The following is a 22,738-nucleotide window of genomic DNA, read 5'->3' as shown; positions in this document are numbered from 1 at the left end:
GGATTTGGATGATGTACTCGTTGGTGAGAAGCCTACAACCATGACATCAAAGGCATGCATCAAGGTTCTTAAGAAGGCCAAAAACACCATCAAGACCCAACTCACAAGATCAGTTAGGTCCCATATCACAGAAAAGACAATCGTTAAGGAAGCATGGGACAAGTTGAATCATGTTTATATGGGCAAAACTGTGTGCAATGAACTTTTTCTCAAAGATGAATTATTCAGGCTTCGACTAGAAGAAATAGGTGATATTCATATCACATATGCAGGGTCCAGAATTGCATAGCCAATCATCAGAAGGTCGATCAAACTTACAAAGATGATGATATGGCTATCATCTTATTGAGGTCTCTACCTTTGACTTTCAAGCTCTTTCGAACAACTCTAATGTTTGGAAAAGAGTCTCTGAAGCTCGAAGACATAAGTCAAGCCCTTCAGTCCTATGCTAAACTGGATGATATAACTTAGAGCTCTCAAAGCCTTTATGCCAAAGATAAGGATAATGAACGGGAAAAGACAAAAGAAGGTAAGAGCAGCAACATGGGTAGGTCGAAATCCAATAAGAAAAAGGAAATGAAGGAAGGTTGCTTCAATGTGTTTCTGCCAACTCAAATCTTAAAGAAAGGAGTTGAGATTTCTTATACCTTTGTTGAATCCTCTTTGCATAAGTAAAGGCTAATCACCCTTTAGAGAAGGGCCTTCATTCCTAGCTTCTTTACTCCATGAATTTCTTGGAAAAGGATGGAATAATGGATTCTCTAAGTTTCTGAGAGAGGGAACCTCTAAGTTCCGACACCAAGAATGATGAAGGAAGAAGATGAGTGCCATTAGAAGAGTTTGAAGCTAGCGAAATTCCCTCAATGTGGGCGGCCTCTCCTGAAAAGTATAAAAAATCCTAAGAAATTCATGAAAGAATCCATACAAATCTCTAATACAAATCCATATAAATCTGCCAAAGTCCTTTGAGAATTTTTAGATTCTATTAAAATCTTTTGAAATCTGTCACTTTAAAAAATCTATTAAAATTCTCTTAAATTCAAATTGACAACACCCGTAAATTTGTAGTGATTGAAAGTCAAATTAGAGCATCTCCAAAAGAGATGTCAAAATGTCCAAATCAACATCAACAGTCATAAAAGGCAGCAACAAAATTTTTGAACTAAAAGATCAAATATGAATGTGGTATAACCTGGAATAGAAGCCCACACCCTTGCTGTCACCGATCCACCTTCCTTCAAAGAACTGAAAAGGACAAAAATATCATCTTCTTCATCATTTTTAATTCCTTCCACCTACAATTCCAAAAGCTTCAAACTTCTTCGTTCCCGATCCGTAATTCCAACCACATCCCCGTCTCTAATCGTTTGCATAGTCCCCCAAAACTCTTCTCATTGCCCTTGCTTTCTCCCTTTTCGTCGTTGTCTTCTCTCTTTGCGCCTCTGGTCGATCACTTATTGTGTCAGCCGGTCAAGCTCATCTCCATTGTCAAGATGTGATTTGAGGGCTTTTGAAGAGGTGGGGTGGGGTTTGGAAAATCTAGAAGGGGTTGGGATTTGGGTTGACAGGGAAGAAGAAGTGGAATGTGCTAAAATTTGGGAGCCTTCGAAGAGGTGAGGTGAGATTTGTCTTCGATCTTGATCCACACAATCACAAAAGTTCAATTTATGCAATACAAGATTGAAACAAGAAGGAATTCCAACATGACTTGGGTTTCGCAATTGTAAAAGTTAATTTTGATAAATAGGAAAAAATAATGCCAAATCATTCATTACGAACTATTTATATATTTTTTGCTGAAATTATAAAAGTTATTTATATATGTAAAATTTAAAATATAAAAAAATATATAAAAAAAATAATACAATAAAATAATAATTTAATTTGAATAGAGAACAAAATTTTAAAAGATGTCTGATTGTTATTTAGAGTGTCAAATTTGAATTTTGTGTTTAAAATTTAACATGTTTTTAAGATACTTTTATAAATGAATAATTTGGGCGTTGCCCGAAAAAAAAGTAGAAAGAAAAAACAAAAAGGGTTTGCGCTCCTAATTTTGCCGCCTAAATAACCCCACGGTCTCACACTCATAAAACCCTTCGATTCCTTCATTCCCAGACTTTAATTTCCGCACCAAAGCACCCAAAAATGGTGTCTGCAACTCCCGGAAGAAATCCTAACCCTACCACTAAAACCTCCAAGAATGGGTACCAAATTGGAGGCGTCCAGGTGGAGTTCCCGTACCACCCGTACGGTGCCCAGCTGGCATTCATGAGCAGGGTCATCTCCACTCTCGATCGAGCTCACAGAGACGGTCATTGCCACGCATTGCTCGAGTCCCCGACCGGAACCGGAAAATCGCTTTCTCTTCTCTGCTCCACTCTCGCTTGGCAACAGGCTTATAAGTCCAAGAATCAGTTCGCCAATCTCTTGCATTCCAAGCCCGATCCCAAGGCCATGACCGATCCGGCGGCTCACGGCGGCGGATTTGTTCCCGAAGAGGAACCTTCAAGTGTGTGCCATCACATTAAACCCTAAATTTATATTTTTTTGTTCTTGATTTTCTATTCACCCGTTAGATTCCGATGTCAATTTCAAAGAGTCCACTTAGTTTTTATTGGATACAAATTAAAATACATATAGTATAGATGCTTAAAGCTGCTACTTCTGTTCATTAATTGTTAAATGTGTAATTTTTATTTATAGGTGTTCAGTTATCGGAGAAGGCAAAGACAAAACAATCCTTGGCAAACAATAAGGATGAAAAGAAAAAGGCAACACCTACCATATACTACGCATCGTAAGTTGTTTGCTTATTTAATTTTGTTGCAGAACTAGCCTTAGAGTGAGAAATCTGCTTTCTTATCATGAGAACGAGCCTTTGAAATGAAAGATGTTAGAGATATTTCAATTTTTCAGCATATTGCTTGCTAAACTTGATGCTTCTGGACTTGTTTCACATCTAGTAGCTACATGGAATGATCCTTTGATTTGCTTATCATTTTATTAGTCCAGGTCCAGCAGTAGAATTGATAACTATGAGCTTTGAAGTACCATTGAGTGTCAAATTTATTAGACTAACCTAACGATCATCTATTTTTTCATGTCCATTTAGGAGGACACACTCTCAAATTTCTCAAGTGATACGTGAGTATCGGAAAACTTCCTACCGGGTGCCTATGGCAGTGCTAGTAAGTTTAGTCCATTCCTTTTATGTTCATTGTTAATGTTGATCTGATCGCTCCTATAAAGATTTGTCGTTAAGGAGCATTGATATTTCCAACTACTTCAGCGTTCAGAGTTTACACTTTATTTAAGTTTTAACTCAAAAATGAAGGTTCGAATGTTGAAGTTTGCACAAGCATCTGTCTTTGTAGAAATCTGGATAGGGTCAGATGAAGAGTACTGACATTGCTTAAGATGAATGTTTCAGTTACATGATATCTGTGTATTTAACTATTCACCCAAATGTAGTCCATACAGCAGAAATAATTATTAAGTTCCTCTGTTACTGTTTTTTCATTTTTCTCTCTTTGCTAGAAATTCCTGACTAAGTTTCTACCATCAAAGTTGGTGCAGTCTAAACTTACACTGAGATGCACCACACCTTTCTTGTTTGCATGCTTGTTTTTCACCATTTTTATTTTATCCAGGCGTCAAGGAAGCATTACTGCACAAATGCGCAAGTACATGGGAAAGAGAATATTGACGAAGAATGGTGCACTTTTAACATATATTGTTACTCTTTTTTATGATCTCCTTTTATGTTTCTGTCTAAAATCTGTTATTTGATTTGTCAGTAAGCTGCTTTTGAAGAACCGAGAGGTTGGATGCTTAGAATTTAAGTGAGTTACTTTTTTTTTTATTTTTGTGCTTCCATTATCTTATTTGTGTTCGGTTACACAGCAGATGTACTTCAGAGCATTTAGAACAATTAATTAGGAGTGTAATCGTATGACAATCTCTCTTGCTAACAGAAATGTAAACAAAATCAAAGGCCATCCATCACTTCAGAAAGGAGGCTGCCATGAGGCCCATGATATTGAAGATCTTGTAAAAGTTGGAAAATCTGTGAAAGGTCTGCTTTGTTGTTATGTGTCTAGCATGTACACTGTGTATACTGCTATGGTTACATTTGGCTGAGATACTCGTCACTTTTCAGGTTGTTCATATTATGCAGCACGATCTTTGTCAGACGATGCAGAGTTGGTTTTTTGCCCATATAACTACATCATTAATCCAGTAATTCGGGGAGCAATGGAAGTAGATATTAAGGGATCCATTGTTGTTCTCGACGAAGCCCAGTATGTTGTACCACTTTGTGTATATATTTGTTTTCTTTTCTTTTTTTCACCTTGCTCAATTTTCTGAGTATAAGCAATATGAGTTGCAGCATTATTGTGATTGATCTTCTCTTTGTTTCAAACATTCTTTCTACTTGAAGTTATATTCTGTTTGACACCCCTTGTATTTCTTTGCAACACTATTTAAGAGGTAAATGAAGATTCTGCATTTTCCAATTTCCAGTTGTACTTAATCATAAAATGAGGAATTCCCTTGTTAATATTATGCGTTTTCCTGCTACATATCACTTCTATAAATTAGAATATGTTGATTATTAAGTCAAAAGATTCCCCATTAACTTGGTGCTTCATTATATGGATTCTTTTTGGCTGCAGGATACAAAATAAAAGGAGATATTTCCCTATTTTATTTGCGTAAATTTTAAATTTGGAAATGATTTCAACACACCTTTTTTCACCTCTTACACTCCCCTGTTCTAATTTTAGCCCTGACATTGAACAATCAAAGGAAAATCAATGGTTAAAATTAAAATGGGGTGCATAGAATGTGAAATATAGGGTTTGTTGAAATCACTTGCCTTTTAAAATTTTCTGAACTTGTTTTAATTAAGACTTTCATGCTTGGGTCTGTGAGACTTTCTCAATAGGTCTTTTAAATTACTTGTTTGCAGCAATATAGAAGATGTTGCTCGTGATGCTGGCAGTGTTGATATTGACGAAGACATTTTGCACAGTAGGACACTAAACTAGTAATATTTTCTTTCAATGTCACTTTCTATTTCTTATATGGTTGTCATACCTTCTAAAGAAGTGCAGATAGAACTAGAGCAGCTTTGCCCAGTTGATGTTTTGGTATACCAACCTCTATACGAAACAATACAGGTTTGGTTTCATACATACTTCTTGCAATTGTTTCAAGTAACTGTTTTGTGATTCTGTGGTCATTTATGAGTGAAACATATCCATAGGGCCTCATAAGTTGGATTGAGCAAAGGAAAAATAAATTGGAAAAGCGTGAATTTCAGTACTATGTCTCTTGGTAAGAATTTTGGTTGATGTTTTCCTCAATTATCAATTTATCATTGATCCGTTAACTATAATATTTTCAAGTAATTTAAAAAAAAATAATAGTTCATGCAATTATGGGGTACCTTTCACTTTGCAATCTTGTATAAAAAAAATATAAACAAGTAATTTGATCTTTCACTCTTTCTGTTAATTCTTAAAATTTCTTTAAACAATTACCGATAGGGTGAGAAGTGTTTGTATTTCAGGTTTGGAAATCTAGCATTTTGAATAATTTTAGACTGGTCTTTTAATTTTTCTTTGTTTGGTTTTTATTGTATGTCACAGTTGGACTGGCGATAAGGCTTTGAGAGAGCTCCAAGAAGCTAATGTATCACAGCAGTGCTTCCCAATCTTACTTGAATGTGCTGTGAAGGTAATTTAGATACAATAGTTTCTCCCATTACACACTATTTTGTTCTGTGTCAAAGTGTGTTTTCTTTTTCAGGCATTCAAAGCTGCTACAGATACAGAATCAGATATACCACATCTAAGTGGCATGGCTGTTGTGATATTGGAAGGTAAAACCTTGTAGTTTTTAAGTATAAATGTCTTAAGTTTACCCTCACTAAATATATTGGTTGATCTTCTTTGATAATGTCACACAGGATTGTTCTCTTCGCTTACTTACTTTTTCTCAAGAAATGGCTGTCATATGGTTGATTTTCAGCTTGCTTTACAACGATATGTTAAAAGAGATGCTGGTAAGCAATTAATAGCTGTTATCTGGTTATCTTTGAGGATAGTGATATAGAACACGTGCCTAATCTTTTTCATTGGGTCTTCTCTGTCTAGTAGTTTGATTTTCATCCAAATTAATCGTGTAGTTGGTAAAGCAGAGGCATTTTTCAAATTTGTTTTCATGTTACCCATTAAACATTCTTTCTGTAAAGTATGTCTTTTAGTGGTGGAAGAAAGGCAAGAATGTTGTGGAATTCCACTGTGGTAGCTGTCATTTGGGTAATTTTCTTGGAGAGAAATAGGAATCTTTGAGAGCTATAGTGGGGATGTAGAAGAAAGCTCTTGGGAAAGTTGGATTTGGGCATCATTGTGGGCTTCCTTCTCTAGCCTTCAGGGATCTGTAAGTTCTATTATTTTATTAAATTGGGGAGCTTCTGTAGCTCGTTCGGTGAGTTGAATTACATTGCGAGGGTACTTTGGTTTTGTCCTTGTGGGTTGTATAATTTTTTTGTGGACCTCTAGTTCACTTTTTGTATTGCATTTTTTTTTATCTCATTATTTCTCATAAAAATATCTTTATGGGAGCTGCAGTTTGAAAAAATATGGATTCTGATGTTGTATCAGGAGCTTCTGGCGATTGGACGCATACCTTAAGTTTGTGGTGTTTGAATCCTGCTGTTGTGTTTAAAGATATTGCTGATCTTTCCTTGTCAGTCATTTTAACATCAGGGTTAGTATAGTGCAGGCGAATTTGTACAATTGTATTTTTATAACTATTTGTCCAAATGAATGTTTTTGCCTGTTTTATATTGGTGACTGATGCTTCTCATGGTCTGGTTTCCTGCACTTTTGTTGCATTGCTTGCCTCTAGGTAAGATTCTTTTCACAGTAATCATACACCTGACCAATCTTTTTTTTTTTTAACTTAGGACTCTGTCACCTATGAATTCCTTTTCATCTGAGCTTGGTCTTCGGTTTGGAACAACTCTGGAAGCTCCACATGTTATTGATGTTGAATCACAAGTATATTAATTTTTTGTCCCTTACTGGTCATCCATTCTTTCTGCTTGCATAGTTCTTGTAGGTATAAGGTTTTAGCTTTTTCCCTGCAGGTTTGGCCTGCTGTTATTTCTACTGGCCCAGGTAACTTACCATTGAATGCAAGTTATAAGACAGCAGATGAATATGCCTTCCAGGTAGTTTGACCAAATTTTGAAATGATTTATAGTTTAATTTCTGCTTTGTAAACTAATATTGTTATTTTATGTTACTGTGAAGGATGCACTTGGAAAATCCTTGGAAGAAATTTTCAAGATTGTTCCAGGTGGGTGTCTCGTGTTCTTCCCAAGTTATAAGCTGATGGGAAAACTATGCAAGCGTTGGCATGGAACAGGACAATGGTCTCAGTTAAATGAAAAAAAGAACCTTTTTGTTGGTGAGGCTTTTTTTGTTCGCTTACTCACTCACTACTTATATTATGCTTCATAAAACATTCCTTTAGAAATTCCCTTTGAGATTGTGTTTTTACTTTATTCGTTTCATGGTATTTCTGCATGAATGCAAGACTTGGAGCTCATTGTTGATTTTTCTTTATTGTTATTCTGTGTTGGATTGTACTGCTTAGTTGTTATTGCTTAGTGCAGAGCCAAGAGGAGGAGACCAGGAGGAATTTGATGCTGTTTTGAAGGGTTATTATGATTCAATTCGTAAGGGTAATAAACCAGTTTTTGGGGCAAAGAAAAGTGCCAACAAGATAGCAAAAAAAAGTCAGTTTGCTGCGTTCAAGTGTCCACGAAAAAGTAACTCTGATGGAGCTGCTTTTCTTGCTGTGTGCCGAGGAAAGGTGCACACTATTGTGGTCCTACATAAAAAATAATGATAGGGTGTTTTGTTAAGTTTGCACATGCTCAATCATTATGTTTATGCTTGCAGGTTTCAGAAGGAATTGATTTTTCAGATGACAATGCTCGGGCGGTGGTATCCTTTTCTGTCTTTTGGTAGTGTGATTTATATTTCGAGGTGGGGGAGGGAGGGAGGGGGAGAGGGGGAGATTGGTGTTTGCTCTCAATGGGGAGGAGGCTGATGAGCTTAGACATCATAATCTTTGGTTAATTGGATTGGCTAATACAGTAATACAGTGGTCATATATTTATGTGATTGTCTATTTATCTTAACTATCTCAGATAATTGTCGGGATTCCGTTTCCCAACATGTAAGAACTTCTCGTTTTTGTATTTGTTTTGGAACAGATATGTCTTATGAGTAACAGTTCGCTGATTGCTCTCAACCTTTTTTCAGAAATGATATTCAAGTTGTCTTAAAGCAGAAGTATAATGATACACATAAGTCATCCAAAAGCCTTTTGAGTGGGAACGAGTGGTATTGCCAGCAAGCCTTTCGAGCTCTAAATCAAGCTGCAGGTAATCCCTACCTTTTCAAAGTGGATTAACTTAACATATATTTGTGTATAAGATGACTCATCACTAAGCGTAGAAATTTTTCCACCAAACCTCATTTGAAAGTTTTCTGTGCACCATCTGACGATTTATTTTAAATCTGTACTAACTGGCTTCTTTATTTCTGTAGGACGTTGCATTCGCCATAGGTTTGATTATGGAGCTGTCATCTTATTAGGTAACTGTTCTTGAACATATGATCTTATCTCTTAAAATCACAGATAATTTTCTCAACAGAATTAGTTTTTTGGAAAATTTATCAACTAGAATATTTTGTATTCAGACTTTAAACTCTCAGTGTCAGCTCAATGATGTTTCTATGAAAGCTGTTTTTGAATCTCACATTTGGCTAACTTCAGCCTCATCTTTTGTGTGATTTGCTGTCAAACTATTCCATGATATCTTTTTAATTTTTTTTTTGTTGGTTTCCAAGTGCTCACAATGTAAAAGGTTTTTCAAAGTTTTAAACACAATTTCTTTGACATCTTTTTGGTTTTTGGGTGCAATTGATTAGTCTTTTGTTGTTTCTATATCTGCCCTTTAACATTGTTTATACAAATTTAATAATTTATTCCAAGCAGATGAACGCTATCACAAGGAAAGAAATACAGCATATGTGTCAAAGTGGCTAAAGAAATCCATCAGACATTATAACAACTTTGATACGTCAATGGAGGAATTAAAATCCTTTTTCAGTGATGTCAAGGTTTGCTGCATGCTCCCGCTGTTCTTCAGATACTTTTCTTATCCTTGAACAATATTAAGTATTATAAATTGGTTAACCTTCATGCAGGAAAGAGTAAGCAAGAATATGGTTAGTGTTTCACAGAGTTTTGAAGCTAAAGGGGAAATTATTCACCCTATGGGTCAAAATGAAGGAATTACAAAAGTGAAATATCAGAAATTAAAGAAGTTCGATTGTTGCAAACTGCCAGAGAATTCTGAAATGAAGCATGATGGCCAACTGACATCTCAAGGTTGTATGGAAGTTCAGCAATTTGTGCAAATGGATGTGGATGCTGACCATAGCAAGGAAATAATTGATCTAGATTGTTGTCCTCAGAAAAATTCAGGGTAAGTGTCGCTGTGTTTTTCTGAATTAAATAATGATTACTCAAGTGAGATAATGGCCTTGTATTAGTTAAGGGCACCGATAAATCTGCTTTCCTGCACAGTTTCTAATTCTCATTCGGCATTCCGTTACCAATACTCTCCAAAACTCATTTCTTTTCAGGTACCGAATGCCATCTTTGTCCATGGCATTCTCTGATGCAGATCCAGACATCTCCATTGTCAAAGAAACCCCTAACATGGATGGAATCGGTTCTGTATATAGTCCAGGATCCTTAAATAAGGATGAGAATTCTGGTTCAACTTCAACCACAATTGAGGCTTCTTCTAATGAAATGTCATTTCAATCAGTACCCTTGACCAATAGTTGCAGAGCTTCTCCAAAAGCCCAGTGCAGCCTTGTAGCAACTCCTAAAAAGAATGTGACTTTGAACATGCACAGCTCGATACTAGAAACAGAATCATCTTTGAATTTGAGTGTTAATTCTCATACCCAAAAGAGGAGAAAGTCACTGTATTCACCACTGGTCAACTTTGTTAATGGACAGTCTGATGCTCCTGATTCCGAAACTCCAGATTCTACTAGTTCTGTAAAATACTCAATGGCCAGCAGAGATGCGAATCGCAAAATTGAATCTAGTTTTGAGACTAATGGTTCAGAACACAAATCTAAGTCCAATGTTCCTCATGTTCTCACGACTAATAATTGTGTTGCTTCATCCACGTCAGTTGGTTGTGTAATGGATAAAAGACTACAAATTTCTTGCTCACTCTGCAAAACCCCGTTGGGACTTCCTGAGAATCAGCTACATCTAGCATGCTCTGTATCTTCTTCGTCGAAATGTCATTTAGAATCTCTTCGTATGAATGTATTAAAGTTTCACACAGGAAATACATCCTCATCAGGAATACCTGTTATTATAACTGACAGTGCATCAGTTGATCAGAGGCTCTTGAATTCTGAAGGTGCTACTGGACAGGGCATATGGTGTGAAGAGGATGGATGCGTTTTCCGTACCATCTTCTGCCCCTTCTGCAGTAGCCACAACAATTGCCTTGGTGTACAGGTCATGGCAGCTAACATGTCAAATGTTCATTTACTCAACAAGGTAGGTTTCTATTTAACTTTTGTAGGTTACTGGATTACATTTTGCTACAGAATTTAGAGATTTTTCTTTCTCAGAAATTTCCGTAATTAGATTGCTGCTATTAATTAGTTTTGGAATGTTTTCGTAGTCTGCTATTAGTTACTTTTGGAATGTTTTCGCCGTTTCCAAGTGTCAGGGTGATCTTGCTATTTATCCTGTTTTGTTTGTGCTTTTGCAGACTTCATGTCCGCTCTTGTATTTTTATCGTTTCTTTTTGAATAAAAAAACTGGATTGCATGTTGCTACACTAGATTTATTTCCCATTTTGCCTGAATCTTGCAATTTCTGAGAAGTTAATGCAATTTCTTACATCTTTGCGGATACTGGTTGTAGCTGGTATTCTATGGTGCTTTTTTTTTTTCTCACCTGACTCATTGTTTTTTTGGTTTCCTAATTGACGCAGATACTGTTTTACTTAGAACAGTTGCATGTTCAAAATCTTGAAGCATCTAGTGATAGGGCTCCAGAAGACAAGGTAAGTTTGTAATATGTGATCTTACAATTGTATTTGGAATGCTAAAAAGAAACTTAGGACTTGTGTCATCGTAGAATCAGGGATTCACAGTTAAGTTATAACAGTATGTGGAAGTGACCGAGATTTTATATATTGAAATTTGAAATTCCATAGTAAAGTTCTTTTGGCAATATTACTGAAAATCTGATTGAACATGGATTTGCTAGTCTCCCTTAACCATCTTGCAGAGCATTTTTTTGTTTTGTGAAGATTTACAGCATAAATGTCCAAGACCGTCTAAATAACGGTCCTAGTCTGTTTGTATGTAGGATCTCTTGCCTGCAGTTGATTCAAGTAGGGATAAAGCCTCCATTCTAAATTCCTTTGATAGATTCTCATACTCGCCGCAAGAGCAGAACATGGGAGGCTGGAGGACTACAAAATCAAAGGTTAGGAAATAAGGAACATTGTAATCTGATTATAGCGAATTCTTCCAGGGCGGATGTGATAATTAATTTTTGTAACGGTGCAGCTTAAACTACCCAAAAGACGCCTACTTCCTGAAGCAGAGGGCTAACGGCGGGAATTGTCTTTGTATCTGAAATTATTGCACATATCACCTCAGTCGATGCCGTGATGCCGATGTAGATCTCCCTCCTTACATTGTATAAATTACCGAGGCAATATAGGTTCTTGTAAATCAACTGCATTTTTCTTAAGCTATTGTGTAGTGCATTAACAATTTGAGTTTGTTGCTGCCACCTGGACAATGGAGCCGATAACTCCACCCATTGTAATGACTAAGGGTAGCAGCAGGCAGAGCAGTTGATGATTTTGCTGCTGCTTGATTTTCATTAGTTCCGTCGAAAACTTGTCTTGCATTTACATGCATATGATCCACCAAGTTGATTTGGTTCTACCTGCAGCAATGGCGAGAGAGCGGAAGGGCGTGAGGAGGGGAGTAACTCAAATGTACTGTGCATATACTCTCTCTTCCGCATCTTAAGACCATATCGTAAATTACTATGCCAATTTATAGACTGGTAAACAGAAGAATACATTGGTAATGAAATGTGGAGTTTGTGGACAGTGTCGCAAACAACTAGAAGCAACTAAAAAACTACAAGAATTCAGGATACTCAAAAATACAAATACAAGCTGTTCAGATCGATCCCTAGTTTCTTCTAGTCCACGTATCAGATCAGAGATAAGTAGTATAACAAACCAATCAAAGTCATCCACCATAGGCAAATTCACCTTCCTGCAAAGGCAAGCAAGAAAAAGATCAACGAGATGCCCCCAAGTGTGGCAAATTCATGACTCATTCGTTTTGTAATTTGGTGAGATTCAATTTGTGAGTTTGAGAGTTGGAGAACAATTTGGGAGAATCTGCTTCGTCGGTTTTGGGCTCTGTACTCGTTTGGTTTAGGGTTTGTAATTTGTGGGATTTGAGTTGTAAGAATTTAAACACTCTTTTGTAATCTTCATTTGTTTAGTGAAATTTCTCACCATGCCTCGCCTGTGGATGTAATGTTTACTCCAAACCACGCTAATCTCTTGTGTTCTTATTTTGAGATTGATTGTTTCTTCACTTTCGCTTACGATGATATTTAGTACTTTATTAGAATTCGCTTTCTCTTGCGTATAAAAGTATAACAAGTGGCATCAGAGCCCCAGGTTTCGACTTAAACTTTATTTTTCATTCATCATGAACCTCTCTATGTCATTGGGGAAATTTGATATTTGAAGAATTCGATGGGATGAATGACTTTGGTATTTGGCAATTGAAGATGCATGCTGTGTTAGTTCAACAAGGACTTCTAAAAGCGCTAAGAGGAAAAAATGACCTCTAGACACTTGGAGCAATCTTGTTGTTGATGTCAAATTTGCATGGGAGCTATGGCTCAAGTTGTAAAGCTTGTTTACCCATCCTCTTTAGTTGTCTTTGAGCCAATGAATGTTCACTCTGCATTCATAAGGCGAAGTTTGATGTTCGAGACTATGGTGAAGTGTTTGCACTTTTTTTTGGTTCGTTTGTTTGAGCTTTGCATAGATTTTTGGCTCATTTTTGTTAGTTTCTGTAATAGAATTTGTTCGAGAAGGCGTTTGAGGAAATTTCAAGTTTTGAAGACTTTTCAATTTTTTGACTTGTGGTGGAGATCAGTTTTTGAATGAATTTGGTGCACGTTTGTGTTTGTATTTTGGTATCGCAATTTGAAGTTTGTATCTGATTTGGAAGTTTGCTAATTTCTCACCGAGGTGGAGATTGCTGTGATTTACAGCTCAAAATTATGATGATGCAAAAATTAGGTTTGTGTTACCTATTTTATTTTGGTGTCCTATTTGGGTTTGCTTTTGACTTCTTAGTTGGATTCCTTGCTTGGTGGAGAGATTTTGTTAATTACCTATTTGTTTAGGATTAGGATTCTCATTGTAACCTAAGTGCTATGCACTATAAATGGGACCTTAGTGTTTGTTTGTTTTGTGTGTCTCACCATTAGTTTAGAGAATTTTCGCTAATTGGGTTTTGGATGGAGGTCACCATTTGGAGTCATGAGTGTGTGGCAAATTCATGGCTCATTTGTTTGACCATTTGGTGAGAGTCAATTGGTGGGTTTGAAATTGGTGGGTTTGAGAGTTAGAGAACAATTTTGGAGAATCTCCACTGTTTGTTTTACGTTCTCTACTCGTTTGGTTTAGGGTTTGTAATTTGTGGAATTTGGGTTGTGAGAGTTTAAACACTCTTTTGTAATCTCAATTTGTTTAGTGAAATTCCTCACAGTGCCTCGCCCGTGGACGTAATGTTTACACCAAACCACGTTAATCTCTTGTGTTCTTATTTTTGATATTGGTTGTTTAGTGAAATTCCTCACAGTGCCTCGCCCGTGGACATTATCCAAAGAACATTATCTTATCCAAACCTTATCCTAACCTAATCTTGTTCCACCTTAATTTCAGCTGCAAAAAGGGCTTAATTTTTTATTTATACACTTAAATAAATGGTTCTAGAAGACCTTATCTGATACTAAAAGAATGCCGCACCATTTATTCCCTCTAGAAGTCCAATTTCTGCCACAGAAAACATTGTTTCTAGAATCCCTAGAAAGGTGGCGCCTTTCCTTCTTCTAGAAGCCCTAAAACCTACAATCCTTTTCTCCTAGGATTGTGAAATCCTTTTCCTTTCAGATTTTGGTGCACCCTAATCCTTCTCCCACCTGATTTCTACCAAACCCTAACCCTAATCTGATATCCCTTGGGTTTGCCGTGCATTATATATATATATATATATATATAAATTCATGTTTGTGCCACAACCCCCCTACCACCCCTCATTCATTCATTCGTTCATTCATTAAGCCATCAACCACCACATCACCCTAGTGCTGCAAGCAAGGAAGGAAGGAGAAGAAGAGTGCCGTGCAATTTGCCATCCAAGGAGGGTTCGAAATCTGCCATTGGAGTGGGGAGTGTTTCTGGGTTCTTTCTATCCTAGGTTTAGTTCAATGTTTATTTTAACTTGGTTTTCAATTATGATGAACATGTGGAACTAATTTCTTTATTGTTGGAGGTGAATTCGAAGCCATGATTATATGTTTTATATGAATTGATTACATCCAGTTATTGTTTCTTTAGTCTTGAATGTGATTTGCTTATCTGAGTTATTAAAACTTGTTTATGTATGTTGGTTGAGGGTTGACACTTAATTTGCATGCATGAATTTGACGCTAGAGTATAAGGGAGTTTCACCTAATCATTATGAACTTATATTCATGAGTAGTGGAGGTTGCTAGTCACAATCGTGTTAAGTGAATCCTTGGCATGAGTCTCATGCGTTTCATAATGATGAATGCCTTGTCAATGCTTATGATTTTCATAGAATTTAATGACTTTTGATATGTATCTCTATCATGCGTTTCATATAGAGAACTTGAGAAAGATAATTTGGTTACGATGCGTATTCCATCCAATTCCACGAGTTAAGGAAAATCTGAAAGTTAATTTATGCTTTTCATGGTTAATTTAGGTCATTGTCATTCATAGTCTAAAGGAATAATAACTGGAGATTGGTTTATATGCATATGTCATGTGTGGAAAAGGACCCTCTAACTAGCCTTTCACCCATTCAATTCACCTAATTTAATGTCTAATCTGTTTAGTTTTGCAATCTGCCTAGTTTAATTAATTTCGTCCAAAGCAATTCCCCCTTTTATTAAGTGTGTTAGATTAGTTAGAAAAGTGTTCAAATCTGTCCAATTTAGTGTTTTGAGTCTAAGTTAGTTAAATTTCGTCCAAATAACTCCATAGAGTCAGTTTTGTGTCTATTTGCTAGTATTGTGCTGTTTAGAGTCAATTTAGTGTTTTTAGAGTCTAGTTTGTGTTTCTAAGTTTAGCTAAGTCTAGATTAGCATCCCTAGTTAATCCCTGGCCTAGAACGATCCTTACTTACATATATATTACAATTGTCATCAATAGGGTTTAATTTGTGTGTCAAGTTAATTTTCACATCAAAACCCTTCACATCTGTAGACTGAAAAGAGCCGATATTCACAAAATGTAATACCTTGTTCCATTATAGATTACGTCCAATTAAAAGTTCACATCTGTAGACCGAAAGCCCTAACTGGCAGTGTCTATAATACAAGTTTGTCATTATAATCTGGGATTGAAAAGATGGTTGGCTAGTCTATTAAATGGTTGTATGCTAGACAATAAAATAGAATATCACTTCAATCTTGACATCTTTATGGGTCTTATACCACCACAATCTTGATATGCTTCAGGGCTTGTAAGCAACATATAGTATAAACAAAGTATAAAACTGAACATGAACATGACTTTGAACAACAATCATATTTCACGATTTACTTTATAAATATAATATAATCCTTGTTTTAGACTTCTAGATGCATATAACATACGCTTTGATACCACATCTAAGTCAACTATAATATGCAACTAAAAGTACTAGCCTTGAGAAGCCATTGAATCCAAGCACAAGAATGAATCACGAACACAACAACAAGCAGAGATTTTCTACTCTCTCTACATGCCTTATGCACTCCTATATGGGGTAGAGTTTTGTGTTAGAATATTGTGTATAAGAGTGGGGACCTAAGCCTTATATTTATAGGTGAGAATATCAGGTTTCTTGCCCATAAAGAAATCCCTAATACATATTTTAGCACCTCCATAATCCATGACCTAATAGGAAAGATTTTCTCAATCATTATAGGTTTACTTTACCACCAAGTAATCCAGGATAATCAAATATTTCTTCCTATCTTGTATTCTTAATCAATTAGGACTCCTAAATAGATGTAAGCCCATTAAAAGTCTTACATTTGGTGCACGTTTGCGTTTGTATTTTGGTATCGCAATTTGAAGTTTGTATATGATTTGGAAGTTTGCTAATTTCTTGCCGAGGTGGAGATTGTTGTGATTTACAGCTCAAAATTATGATGATGCAGAAATTAGGTTTGTGTCACATATTTCGTTTTGGTGTCCTATTTGGGTTTACTTTTGACTTCTTAGTTGGATTCCTTGCTTCGTGTTCGTAGGAGCACATCGAGATCCAAGCTTTTGCACGAGAGGTAAAGCATCCCTCTAGTTAATTATAGTCGTCCATCTACTATAAAATATTATCCATTAACCTCACAGTCTGATTCAATTCTATTCAAGCACGAAGTAGGAACGTTAAACATTAATGGCAACATCCAAATACTGAAGATCTTCAGCGGTGGTAAGAATTATACATAGCTTGGTGGAACTTCCATATGATATTGCCAATCAAAATTTTCAAATCCTGTAAAAACAATCTCAAACAAGTTATAAGCAAGCTTGTGCGTGTAACTTTTGTATCTAATTATGAGTGTCAGTACCTAATTCGGAACTTTGAAGGTACATAATTTTAGCCTTGGTGTAGAGTTGTCAAAGTGTAGGATTATAAAAATAATTAAAGTCATAATACACATGTAATTTCAATCAATTAGATAATACCTTAATGTATCAAACACAAGGATCAATAAACAAAGAAGTAAATAGAAAAAAAGTAAGGAATAATTTGACTTGTGATATCAATAGATGCGTGTTGTCACTGTCTTAAAGTCGTAGATGCCTCCGTATGTGCAAGTAATATCGGCTATTTACAACTCCTTGAATCTCATAGAATGTTTGATCCATTAGCACGATTATGGCAGACGAGATGCCATAATAGTGATCAATTGCCTATTGATGATAAAGATAAGTAGGAGGTTAATAAGGGATATAAATAAGTACTGCGGTAGGATGAGAAGGGAAATATTTGAACGTATCTATTATGTTTGAGTAGTTCCCTATTTATAAAACTCTATATAACCTTTGGTAAAGGACATGACTTATCCCATTAGACATGACTCTTCATATTTATTATTTAATTCATAATAAAAAAAAAACCTTTGAATCTTTAATAAAATAGAGTTAAAACCTCTGAAAGATTCAAAAATCTATAGAAATTGCAAAAACATAAATACATAGATATAAATGAAAGAAATTTGTTGCAACTTTTACACCATGCAATAGGTGTAGGTGTCTTTCGGACTTGAACCTACACTTATTGTTAACAATTTTCATATGAAGAAATCATAGTGAACTATGTGTTGAACTAGACACCTTTTGACCAAAATACTAAACGCAACACACATGGTACCGATAAAAAACTTGACAGGGGTTAGCACTATTTATGGCCATTTGCTTTAACAATTTTCAAATCTCAGCTTCTCTATACGATTCTATTGGTTTCTCCACCACAATGCTAACAAGAAATCATTTAAATCAAAGTGGTCCCCTACTACCGCCGCAACAGGTCCTTCAAATTCTCCACCTTTTCTTCATTGTAAACCCTAATTTCCAAATAGTTATTCCTTGATTTCAAAATTTTAATTTTGTATAGGCCGAGTATGATGCGTATTTCTACAAGGTTTTCGAGGTGTACACGCATCTATGAAAATTTCAGCAAGAAAATCGCCAGAAACTCAACCCACGTTCTCTCACTCATCTCTTTGCTCTGTCTCTCTCACTTTTGAGGTACCTACAACTACTTATGGAGTCAAAGCTGATGATTTATTTATTTATTTCAATTTTTCCTCAAAATTTTAGTTTTTCTTTCACGGATTTTAATTTTTTGAAATGGGTTTTTATTGATTCTCTTGATTGTAGTAGGTTATGAAGGGTATTCTTACCTCTTGGAGCTTCTTTGGTGAGTGGGATCTATTACTAGTTAGTATTTATGTTTGTTTTTTCATTTTTTTTGTTCTATATTTTAATCATTTAGAGCCAAATTTTTGCATTTTCTTTGCAAATTGTTAGGGGCCATGTTGTCATATGAAACTTTGACATTGTTTCTAAATTTTGGTAATTTTATCATCAGTAATGAGTTTCAATATATAAAACTAAAAGCAAGTGTTTGTTGCTTAGTTCAAAATGTAAGAATGTTTTTTCAGTTTTTGGTGTTTTTATATATTATTAGTTTTTAATTTTCTTTGTATATATTTTATTTTCGGTTGGCATTTTATTGTTCAAATCTGAAAAGAGTTTTAATTTTTTTACCTAATTTTCAGTTCAAACAAAAAAATTTTAGTAATTTGATTTTGTTATGTGGAATTTTTTTAGCAGTGATTTGAAGTGTTGGATGGTTTGTTGGGTTTCTTACAAAAATATGTTGGTTTTCTTTTTCTTTCTTTTGGCATATGTTTATCTGTTAATGTAAATTTGGGTTATGTTGGACTTTTTCAATTTGATTCTCCAATATATAATTCTTTTTATTCAGCATTCAATTTTCAGGTCTATTGTTGTAGTCTTTGTTTGAGGTGGGAATAGCCACAATTGGTAAGCTATTTGTTCTTATCTTTTCCATATATGTTTCTCCCTTAATAATTTACATCACTGATTTAGTCTTTTCAAATGGATAATTTGATTTGGTTTACCTTTTTCTATTCTGATTCAGATGGTAGATTTTCTAATAATAACTAAGATTTTCCAATGAAGATTCAATTAATTCAATTTTGATAAATGATTGAGAGTTTTTATATGAATGTATTATTGCGTTTGATAAATGATTGAAGAGTTGAGGATGGTTTTTTGCTTATGTTGTGCTTAGGTGTGTACTAAATTGGATGTTGGTCTGATTATTTCCATGCTCTTCATGAGTTTCGATACCCAACGGTGTCTCTTTTTTGCAGAATCCTTCGATTTAATTATTGGGTTATTAATTTATGTTTTTTTATTGAATTTGTTTTGATTCAATGGGTTAGTGAGCTAAAACTGTAATAGGGTTTCTTTTGGTTTTTGGGTTGTTCTTAATTTTTTGTTTCTTGGTTGAATTTGTTTTATTCATGGGGTTAGCCTAGATGGATCTTTTGTGTTGTGTATGTTTAATCATATGTTATATTCTTTCCAGTGCTACAGAGGGCCCAAATTCTTTAATTCAAGAACTTGGTTTGGTTAAATTTAGCTATCAAAGATGAAAGATATAAAGATGCAGGTATTTTATCAGGACTTTATCACTGCTTTCGTAACATATAAATTACTAAGTCGTGCTACATTTTCCCTTCTATTTTTTTCATCAATTTGCTCTGCCATAACCCTTTTACAATGTTTCTCCACCATTGCCCCAATTTTGTTGAAAACAGCAGCATCAACCTCTGACTCTCTTAGCTCAGGATGTGAGCTATATGAACAAATTGATTCGCCTAATTTTTTTAATCCTAATAAGTTTCACAGGATTTTCATGAACCTTGCATTTACTTTAAAAAATGGTTAATTTTTCGGTTTTTAGGTGACCGATTGTCAATGAACTCCCATAGGACTTGCTTCATGCTCTCGCTTCCCAGTTGCTTTCTTTGTGGTTGGAAAAGCTACAGACTGCAATGTAAGTCCAAAGTTGATTGAAAGGTTTTAGAAATTTTGAATTTTTTGACGATTAGTTGTCAAAATTCTGATTTTGTTGTCAAAACTATTATTATTATTATTATTATAAAAGTGAAAAAAAAATCTCAATCTTTAAAGTGTCCTGTATACAGAAAAATTGAATATTAATCCCAGTTTCTGCATTCCGCTATTATTCGAGGTCTTCGACTCCCTCGAAGGCCGATAAACACCAACTATAACTACTACACTTTAGGTATAATTAAACAACCATAATTCCCAATTTTTTATTATTTGAGCATTTTTTGTTTTTAGTAAGGTCGTGATTCTGGATGTTGACATGATTATCTGTGGGTCGATTGTTCCTTGGAAACTTAGTTCTGCAAAAGTAAGCCTATTGCAGCGTATATGGGTATATTACTATTACTATTTTTTTCTTTCATCAGACGAGCATTGTTTTGCTATCGTATTCTGTATTTTGATTCCCCGGTTTGTATAAGATTTTCTTCTGAGAGATTAAAATTGATTTTGGTTCTTTGAAAGCACTTGCCAAATGGTTTCTAAAGAAGCACCTGCCATATGCTTCAAGAATCATTTCTATGTTTTTTTTCAGGAAGCATGTGGACTTTAATAGAAACTTTAAACATGTTTCAAATAAAAAAATTTCTAGCAAAAACGCTTAAAAGCGGAAGTGCTTCTTATAGAAGGGGTTTCAAAAGCAGAAGAGCTTCTTATAGAAAGGGTTTCAAATGACTAATGTACCCTTTGTTTCATTACAATTGAAGATTTGGTTTTTGGATTTCAGGTTAAGCTCTCTAAGTACATTGGGAATAAGCATGTGATTCTTTTTTTTTTTTACGCATTGGACTTCACATTTGTTTTGTCTTGTATGTAAGCATGTTTTCAGTCAGCATCTCTGCATATAAATTTTAATCTTTATTTGATGTTGAATGAATCTATCTTAACCTGATTGATTTGTTCAAAAATTTTGAACCCACATTGCAGAGATCACCGCTCTCAACAACCGCCACGCTGAGTTTGCAGAGCTTAAAACACAAATCTTGGGTGTTTCAGTTGAAAGTGTGACATGTTGCCCTGCTTCTCACTATCTTCTATAACACAAAAATGGGTTGGAATTTTGCGTCAATAGTTTTGTGTTTTGAAATCCCAAATTGAATGGCGTCAATAGTTTTGTGTTTGGAAATCCCAAATTGAATGAAGTATGTGTTACATATTGATGTAGTAGTTGCAAAGAAATGGTATGTTGATGTAGATAATTAGGAGTTCAATCTATTTGTACTTAAACACAAATAGAGATAATTGCATAAGGTTTTCTCATGTTTGAATTTTTTTGTTTATACATTTGATTCAAGTATTATTTCATACTTTGATCACTTTTCATGTATTCATGTTTATGTTTGTATTAGGACAATTTAATTCAAAGAAACATTGCTGACAATGCACTTGGGATGGTGCAACTTTGATATGCTTTTGTATGTACAAATCTTACTAACATTTTTAATATAAATAATATTATTCTTTTATGAGACATTTTTTATATTGTTCATACAATTTGTTATCACGCAACAATGTGCGTGCAACAATTTCATATACATGTATATATCATGCAAGATGTATCATTTAATGATGTGTCTTAATCATATAGAACATCATAAATTAGACTGATTAAATATACATACTTAATATACAGAGAACTCATCGTCTTTTTCAAAGCGAAGTATGAAAGAACCTATGAAATAGCATATTTCCTCTAAGAAATAGGCTTCTATTTCTTCACAAATGTGGTTACAATATATCCATACCAATGAAAGAGATGCACAACTTCCTAAACAACACAACCTGGATATGTCATAACTTTTTCTATTGGAATTCATTGATCCATATATAATTAGAATTTATATGTGCTGCTAAAAGAAAATGCACACCATTTGAAAACCATAGACACCGTGCGTTTCTCAAAACACATGAAAAGTCCATAATTGGTTTTCCAGTATTTATTTGAAATTTAGAGCAGGAAAAATACAAGCATATGCCATCATGCAAAACAATAAGAAATTATCACATCATGTAATGCCAATTAGGAACTAATATGGGTACACATGATGATTATGTTTATAATAACCATAATCATCACGCTTCGGTCATATAGTTTGAATAGTCAAATCATTTCACTGCTTTCACTTTATCCCATAAACCAATTTGTAATAAAATATGTTTAATATTGAAACTGCAATAAACTATTCAAGAATGCAATAATTATATCAATGAGAATGCAAACATTGTCAAATTTATCAAAAGAAATAAGACAAATAATAAACATGCGTAAGAAACCATTCCGTAACAAATAAAACTGTCACGTGATATATTTTATGACAATTTCTTAATAACAATTAGTATGCACATAAATTAATCGTAGTCACGCTTCATATATAAAAAGTAAGGACCGTCAGTCTTATAGCAGTAACATACATTTCAAAGAGACATGAAATTCAAAACCCAATGCACCAATCAGACTGATTTTGTTGGTTAAAAACAGCGAAGACTTTTCCATCAAGGGATGTAAAGTCTCTAATCACTAGTTCATGTTGTGTGAGTTCGATGGTTATCTATTTGATCTTCTGCAAGCATGGAGTTCCA

General features: G+C 34.8%; 1 protein-coding gene and 1 long non-coding RNA gene across 2 annotated transcripts; both read left to right on the top strand.

The window, feature by feature from the left end:
- The first annotated feature begins 2,080 nt into the window (after positions 1-2,080).
- LOC137732959 (uncharacterized) lies at positions 2,081-12,431 on the top strand. The gene is made up of 28 exons (XM_068472190.1): positions 2,081-2,512; positions 2,707-2,800; positions 3,116-3,191; positions 3,654-3,718; positions 3,801-3,845; positions 3,978-4,078; positions 4,163-4,304; positions 4,976-5,037; positions 5,113-5,186; positions 5,273-5,343; positions 5,658-5,745; positions 5,818-5,890; positions 5,978-6,073; positions 6,675-6,780; positions 6,980-7,073; positions 7,163-7,246; positions 7,329-7,485; positions 7,694-7,893; positions 7,983-8,027; positions 8,234-8,262; positions 8,349-8,470; positions 8,637-8,684; positions 9,088-9,212; positions 9,300-9,580; positions 9,741-10,686; positions 11,129-11,200; positions 11,509-11,628; positions 11,712-12,431. The coding sequence occupies exons 1-28, from the start codon at positions 2,149-2,151 to the stop codon at positions 11,754-11,756; spliced, it is 3,825 nt and encodes a 1,274-aa protein (XP_068328291.1). The 5' UTR covers positions 2,081-2,148; the 3' UTR covers positions 11,757-12,431.
- A 5,565-nt stretch (positions 12,432-17,996) lies between these two features.
- LOC137730529 (uncharacterized) lies at positions 17,997-21,449 on the top strand. The gene is made up of 4 exons (XR_011068170.1): positions 17,997-18,241; positions 19,614-19,697; positions 19,992-20,084; positions 21,088-21,449. It is a non-coding gene; the product is annotated as an uncharacterized lncRNA (long non-coding RNA).
- The last annotated feature ends 1,289 nt before the right edge of the window (positions 21,450-22,738 follow it).

The sequence above is a fragment of the Pyrus communis genome, chromosome 4 (genome assembly GCF_963583255.1).
Source record: "Pyrus communis chromosome 4, drPyrComm1.1, whole genome shotgun sequence".
NCBI lineage: Eukaryota > Viridiplantae > Streptophyta > Magnoliopsida > Rosales > Rosaceae > Pyrus > Pyrus communis.
The sequence above is the reverse complement of the archived record's forward strand: the minus strand, read 5'-3'. Positions and strand labels throughout refer to the sequence as shown.

Excerpts from the sequence above, each read along its gene's own strand:
- LOC137732959 (XM_068472190.1), top strand. The coding sequence starts at position 2,149 with ATGGTGTCTGCAACTCCCGGAAGAAATCCTAACCCTACCACTAAAACC. Across the intron at positions 4,079-4,162 it reads AGTTGGAAAATCTGTGAAAG|GTTGTTCATATTATGCAGCA; the intron begins GTCTGCTTTGTT and ends GTCACTTTTCAG. Across the intron at positions 6,074-6,674 it reads ATATGTTAAAAGAGATGCTG|GAGCTTCTGGCGATTGGACG; the intron begins GTAAGCAATTAA and ends ATGTTGTATCAG.